This window comes from Tremella mesenterica, assembly GCF_000271645.1.
Source record: "Tremella mesenterica DSM 1558 unplaced genomic scaffold TREMEscaffold_7, whole genome shotgun sequence".
Classification (NCBI taxonomy): Eukaryota; Fungi; Basidiomycota; class Tremellomycetes; order Tremellales; family Tremellaceae; genus Tremella; species Tremella mesenterica.
Genome location: NW_006711231.1, coordinates 96129 through 103647, shown reverse-complemented (window position 1 = coordinate 103647; position 7519 = coordinate 96129). Strand labels below are relative to the sequence as shown.

General features: G+C 50.0%; 1 protein-coding gene across 1 annotated transcript; it reads left to right on the top strand.

The window, feature by feature from the left end:
- Window positions 1–2319: 2319 nt before the first annotated feature.
- On the top strand, window positions 2320–2646 carry TREMEDRAFT_62992 (uncharacterized protein; the record flags this gene model as incomplete). Its single annotated transcript, XM_007005340.1, has 1 exon — window positions 2320–2646. One exon carries the CDS (start codon window positions 2320–2322, stop codon window positions 2644–2646), a length of 327 nt encoding a protein of 108 aa, XP_007005402.1.
- Window positions 2647–7519: the final 4873 nt, after the last annotated feature.

The window sequence follows — 7519 nt, the reverse complement described above, 5'->3', positions numbered from 1 at the left end:
ACCCCGCCTCGGGGAGAACTACGGCGAAGTTAGAGGAAGGGAACCGAAGGAGAGCAGAGCAGGGAAGTTAGGCGAACTTAGTAGAAGTGAGCAGAGTAGGATGTCGGGGATATGGCGAGGTACGGCGAAGTTGAGTGAAGAGGACTGAGCACGAGGCTGTGCAGGAGTTGAGGGACGTTCTATGAGAAGAGAGGAGCAGTATAGATAGGTTACAGATCGCTGAACTTCTTCAGCGATCCTTGATTGTTGTCAGTAGCGAGCGATATATTCAGTAGCTACAACCTTCGAGTTAAGGAGAGCTACCACCAAGCAGTTCAACGTACCACGGCGAAGTTAGCCGCAGTTCATCGACGATCATCTTATCATTTACCACTCGACGTATTACTACGGCGAAGTTAGCCGTAGTTCCCCCGACAAGTACCCTGTCCCAGTGAGACACCGACACCCCACTACGACGTATTAAGCCGAGGCTTTTTGACCGTCAGTCAGTAGAGGAGAAGAAACGACGATTGTGACAGTATCAAGGATCGCTCTTACCGACGACCCGTGCAAACCTCAGAGAAGATCAAAATTGTATGCAGCCAGAGAGGAGAGTTACGAGAAGTATGAGTAGACCAGGAGAAACGGTAGAAGAGACGGAGAGGAGGATGTTGGAGGAATTAAGACAAAGCTTGGGGCCATTGCCTGGTGCAATCGATACCCCCGAAGGATCAACTCAAGGAGACGAATTTGTCACGAGACCAACTAACCAGCATTGGGACGATATAACAGTGCCCTTCAGAGGCAGTGGTCTAAACGACTGTGTTAAAAGGCCTATTAACCGGCGGTTACTGCATACCGCCGGTCGCTGGTTAAATACCCAACCCATCCTATCACTATCACTATCAAACTGTCTTGTCACTTCGTGACATTATGCCTTCCCTTTCAGCCCCATCTGGGGCCCCAACAGGGAAGGGTATGATAGGCCGAAAACTTTCTCCGAGAGGGAGGTTTTCCAAGTAGGGACTGAATTTGACCCAGCCCACCCTGGAAGTCGAACCCAGGATCCTACCCGTAACCGCCGGTTAATCTGTCACGAGACCAACTAACCAGCATTGGGACGATATAACAGTGCCCTTCAGAGGCAGTGGTCTAAACCACTGTGCTAAAAGGCCTATTAACCGGCGGTTACTGCATACCGCCGGTCGCTGGTTAAATACCCAACCCATCCTATCACTATCACTATCAAACTGTCTTGTCACTTCGTGACAGAATTTTACCCACCCCTACCTCTTGAACCACCCCCCCAGCCAACCGGGTTATCAGAACCACCGACTGTAAGGACAGGTTCAGAAGGGTCGGGACAAACTCCACAACCAAGGGAGAAGAACACGGAAGGTAGACTAAGTTCGGCGGGGAGCGAAGAAGTAGGGAGGACAGAGGAAGAGGCCACCACTCAAAAAATGATGCTGGCGATGATGAACATGATGATGGAGATGAACAGGGATATGATAGCAGAGAGGAGACGCCGAGAGGAACAGGAGAAGAAGAAGGAGCAGGAGACGGTTGGGGGAATAGTTGAAGGGATCTCTGAGGGGGTGCGATTCGCCATGGGGAGGCAAGCTCCGGCGACCCCAGGAGTAGCTGAGATAGGTGGAGGGATAAAACTTCCCCTCCCGGACCTTTGGAGAGGCGAGAGGTCAAAGCTCACCGCCTTCATCTCAGAATGTGAAGTTCACTTGAGAATTAACGCTCGCAAGTTCCCCACTGACCGAGTAAAAATCTTTTTCATGATCTCCCATCTACGTGAAACTCCTCTTCTTGCCGTCCAACCGGACTTGCCTAAAGACGACCCCCCCTGAACACCTTCTAGACTATAAGAAGTTCATCCAATATCTCAAGACCAACTTCGGAAATCCTGATGAGGAGGGAACCGCCGCTAGGGGAATAAACGAGCTTCGTCAGAATGGGTCGGCTTCGGCGTACTTCGCCGCCTTTCAACGATATGTAGCGGTGTTGAGATGGGGTGATGATGGAAACCTCGTGGACCGGGCGAAGAACGGACTGAAAAGTCACTTGCTGGATGAAATTGCCCGCCATGGAAAAGTTTTCAAGACCGTCCGAGAATTAATTGAGTTCATGGTCCCCATGGACAATCGTTTGCATCAACGAAGGGTGGAGAAGGAGAATGAGAAGAAGAGGAAGGAGGGGAAGGAACAGGGGGAGAGGAGAGAGGAAGTAAATTGGGGAGGGGAAAGGAGGAGTGAGGAGAAAGGGCAATCTACGGCAAAGTTCGAGGGCTCGCAATCTAAAGGCGCAAATGGAGGAAGGGCACTTCCAATGGACGTACACGAACTAAATCGTTGTTGGCCAAGACCCAGTGCTGATGAGGTATTAAAGCGCCGGGAGGAAGGGAAATGTACTGGATGTGGAGAGAGGGGACATTATAACCGGGATTGTCCTGTGATAGCAGCAAAGGTAAAGGCTGGGATCATCCCCTTGCGATCTTTTGGACAAAGTGCAGGAGGAGAAGGGAGATTTAGCACAGGTGGAAATGCCGTCCCTCTTGGAGATAGGAAGAAGATTAATGCAGTCGGAGGGGAGGGAGCAGGTTTTGCAGAGCGGGGAATGGATGAGGAGGAAAAAGATGGGGACCCGTCGCGATAGGCGAGACTCGGCAGGTCCGCACTCATATTCTCTCGGCCACTGTTCCTACCCCCAGTAAAAGGAAAGAGCTGATGAGACCAGGTAACTGTGTATATAAATCCGTAAACACCACTCCGAAATGTATAAACGACTGTCATACCCGAATCCTTTCCACCTGTAACAACCAACCCAAATCTAACGTGTATATTGAAGGAATCGAACTAACGGCCCTGTGGGACACTGGAGCAACCTGTTCATATATAAGTCCTAAGGCGGCCAGGAAGATTAGGAAGGAAAAGAGGAAATACCCCGTGAGTGTACCAGTTCACATGTTCGATGGCTCGGTTAGTGTGGCTGGACCCATTACGGAGTTTGTCGAAGTGAGTCTGGGTTTCAAGAAGTTAGGCGAGGTTCGCCCAATTAAGCTGGATGTTACCACCCTTTGCGACGCGGATGTTGTGATAGGATGGGAATGGATGAGAGAAGAGAGAGTAATCCTGAATGGGGGAGCGAATACTATATCCTTCCCCATTCCCCAGACGAACAATGGGGAAAGCGCAGTGTCCTTTCCCCTACCCTTGCCGAGTGAAAGAGAAGACTTATCCTCTCCCTTTCCACAGACGAAAGATGTCGCGAGCCTGGCAGCCATAGGGCTCAGGACTCGAACCGACGAGACAGACCTCCGCGGCGAAGATGAGCTCGAAGAGCTGAGCCTGGAGGAACAAGACGAGTTGTTCCAGGTAGTTCCTGAACAATACCACCAGTACATTGACGTATTCAACCCGAAGGAAGGAGGAGAGACTCTTCCCCCTTCGAGGTCCTACGATTTGAAGTTTGAGCTCAAGGAGGGGGCAAACCTGAAGGTCGCCTCCCTCTATGCTCAAGGAGAAGATCAGAGACGCGCGCTGAGAGACATACTAGATCGCGAAATCGCCGCTGGCCGAATTCGAGCAAGTAACTCGCCATACGGCTCACCGATGTTTATGATACCGAAGAAAGCCGAAGGGCAATGGCGAATGGTCATCGACTATTGAAAGCTGAACGAAGCGACCATACCAGATGCCTACCCTCTCCCATTAATAGGTCAGATTACCGAAGAACTTGGGAAAGCAAGATACTTCAGCAAACTGGATCTAATTGGAGCGTACCAATTGTTGAGGGTGACAGAAGGACATGAACACCTGACTGCGTTCAGGACACAGTATGGTATGTTTGAATCTCTTGTTGTTCGTGACGGGCTGCGAAACGCCCCGGCTGTCTTCCAACACTTCCTGAACGAGGTGTTTAGAGAACTACTAGGGAATGGAGTCGTGGTCTACATTGACGATATCCTCATTTATGGGAATACATTGGAGGAATTACGAGGAACTACGGCGAAGGTCTTTGAAGTGCTGCGGAAGGCGAGCTTGTATGTGAAAGCTAGTAAGTGCAAGTTTGAAAGAGATTCGGTGGTGTTTCTGGGTTTTGTGGTCTCTTCTCGAGGTGTATCGGTTAATCCAGAGTACATTGACGCCATCACATCCTTGCCACGTCCAAAGAATCTACGAGAGTTGAGGGGTTTCATTGGAGTCGTGAGCAATTACAGGCATTTTGTCTCCAACTTCTTGAAGATTGCTAGACCTATCAATGACTTGACAAGGAAGGAGGTACCGTTTGTGTGGGGAGCAGAACAGGAGTCAGCCTTTAAGGAATTGAAGGCTAGGATGTGTACTGCGCCGGTGTTAGCTCACTTTGACCCTACATTGAAGACCATATTACAGACAGATGCCTCGTTTTTCGGTTGGGGTTTCATAATTTCGCAGGTCAATACAGCTGGTCAAGAACACCCGGTAGCTATTGAGTCTGGCACCTTCAATACGGCTCAGCTGAATTATACGGTAGGAGAGAAGGAGTTCCTTGCTGTAGTGGAGGGTTTTAGGAGAAGGAGACACTTACTATTGCAGGTAGAAACCACAGTCCTTACCAACCATTTAAACCTCACCTACTGGATGGAACCGAAACAACTCAGTCCACGTCAAGGTAGGTGGGTAGAGGAACTAGCTAACTTCAGGTTTGAGATGGTTTACCGACCAGGAACATGGGCAAGTCTTCCAGATGGACTGTCTAGACGGGCGGACTACCACTCTGGAAAGGGAAGTACCATGGTACAAGAGAGTAACCTTATTCAAGGCCTACCGAAGTTCGACGAAGTTGACACCACCACGTCGGAGTTGCGTCACCTACTCAGAGCATTGCAAGGAACAAGAGAAGTGAAAGAGAGTGACCTTGTTGACCCTATGGACTTGATACTTGGAATTCAGGAGGACAAAGACGTAGAGGAGGTTAGAGAGGAATTATTAGGAGTCATTTGCGCTGAGTGTTCTCATCCAACGTGTCATGATGACGTGCAGGAACCAGAATCAATCACTGAACTACGTCGTAGTTCGCTATCTCCTCTAATACTTCGTGGTGGATGGACCCCGAGAGGTTTCCTCGCGTTCGACGATCGCACTTATGTGCCGAACTACGCCGGCGCTCGACTAAAGATCATGAGGATGCGACGTGACTTGGCCTTGGCTGGTCACCCAGGTTCGGCAAAGACCCTTGAACTGATCCTAAGGGATTATGTTTGGGTTCGAGTAAGAAAGGATGTTGAAGACTACATCGCTGGTTGTGTGGTGTGTCAGAGGGCGAAGACTAACAGACAGAGACCTCATGGGGAGCTTAAACCATTGCAAGTAGCTATCAAACCGTGGTCAAGCATCTCGATGGATTTCATCGAAGAGCTTCCAAATTCCAATGGGTATAACTCAATCTTGGTGGTGGTGGATCGATTGACCATTTGGGCCATCTTTATCCCAACTACGACGAAGTTGACCGCAGCTGGGCTATCAGAGCTGATAATGGACTATGTGGTAGCTCAGCACGGGTTACCGGAAAGCATAGTGTCAGACAGTGGATCAAAGTTCACTTTGAAGTTTTGATAGAACTTAACCGATAGTCTCGGGATAAGACTACATCTCTCCACTGCGTATCATCCACAGACTGATGGACAGACAGAGAGAACCAATCAATCCCTGGAATTGTATCTTCAAATCTTCACTTCCTATCAGCAGAATGACTGGTCAAAGCTACTTGCTCGAGCCAGCTTTGCTTATAACAACACCCATCACTCTGCGACAAACAAGACCCCATTCTATGCGAACTATGGGTACCACCCTCGGTGGGCTGAAGAGATTAAGGCTAGTGAAGTCGAAGTACCTGCTGCTACAATAGCAGTAAAAGACCTAACCGAAATACATAAGGAATGTATTGAGGGGATAGAGAAAGCTAATGAGAAGTACGCCAAAGGATACAATAAGAAACACCGAACTACGCCGAACTTCGTGGAAGGTGACCTAGTGATGCTGTCATTAGAGAACATTAAGACTAAGAGACCGATGAAGAAGTTAGATGTGAAACAAAGTGGGCCGTACAAGGTGGTACGGCAGGTAGGTTCTCATGCTTGTAAATTGGAATTGCCAGGAATGATGGCAGGTATCCATGATGTATTCCATGTCTCCTTGCTCCGTCCCTATCACCCTCCAGTATTTCCGGGTCAGCAAGCTGAACCACCTGGCCCAGTGGAGGTAGATAACGTAGGAGAGTCTTGGGAAGTAAAGGATATTGTGGACTCGAGGGTTAATAAGAGGTCAGGAAAGTTGGAGTATCTAGTGGAATGGTTAGGCTACGAAGGCTCTGATGACGCAGTATCATGGGAACCAGTAGAGAATGTGGACGGAGCTGATGACATATTGGCGAAGTTCCAGGAACTTCACCCTAATAAGCCGAGGAAAGGACGAGTGGGGAGATCACGGGCAAGGAAGTAGTTCATACAACGGGTACAACATTAGCTAAGTACAACTCACTGCTGCGAACTTCCTCCTTGTTCCCCCTTCCCCGGTGCAGGACCACCTCCAGAACTATTCTCCGTAACCTTTGCTGGTGCTATCCGTCGAAGTGACCGAGTTTCCCTCCATGCCGTGTTAAATGCCAGAATGTGAGCAGTGTGGAGAGCAGGATCACGAGCGAGGTTCAGACTAGGTAACTTCCACAACTGACGAAGTGTTCTGAGACAGTCTGGGGGAAGAGTCAGGATATCAAGGAAAGCACCATCCTGAGAACTGAGTCGAGCTGGTTGAGATGGTTTTAACCAGTCCAGTGTGGGGGGGAGAATATATTCGGTAGGGTTCAGGAGGAAGGGAGAGTCGAAGAGATTGCGGTAGAAGTCGTTCATATCCGTTGTGAGCTCCCGGGAGACTCTAGCTAACTCCGTCCGCACTGATGGGCCTATATCGGAGGAGTTCACAAGGGTGGCCATTGTCCGGGAGAGAGTATTCATTGCGGAGACTAACTTCATGCAATATTCGACGAGCTTTGCCGTATCTCGTCGATTGGCTTGTAATTGCGTGGTCAAGCCAAAGATGACGGAGCGGAAGGTAGCCAGTTGTTTCTCCTCCTCAGGTATCCGAGGGTCGAAGGCAATGGTGGGGTGGTTGAGGGAAGGAGGGATTTCCTCTGGTAGCTGAGTACTTTCGTTTTCCACCACTGCCGGCTCAAATTGGACGGCCTTCTTCTTACCCTTCCCTTTTGAAGATTTCGAAGGAGGGGTTTTCACAGGAGGAGCAGGAGTTGAGAGCCCAGTAGCGGGAGGGACAGAGGGTTGACAGCTTCGGGTCCCAAGGGCAGGAGGGAGACTTAGAGGGGAATCCTCTTGAGTTGAGACAGGAGTAGGACGGCTCCTGGTGGGACGAGACGGACTGACAGAAGGAGTAGCCGGGAGACGAGATGGGCCAGCCACAGGAGTTGAGGGCTGGAGGGGGGCAGAAGGGGCACGACGAGGTGCGCGACGAGACGAACCTGCCAAAGGAGTGGC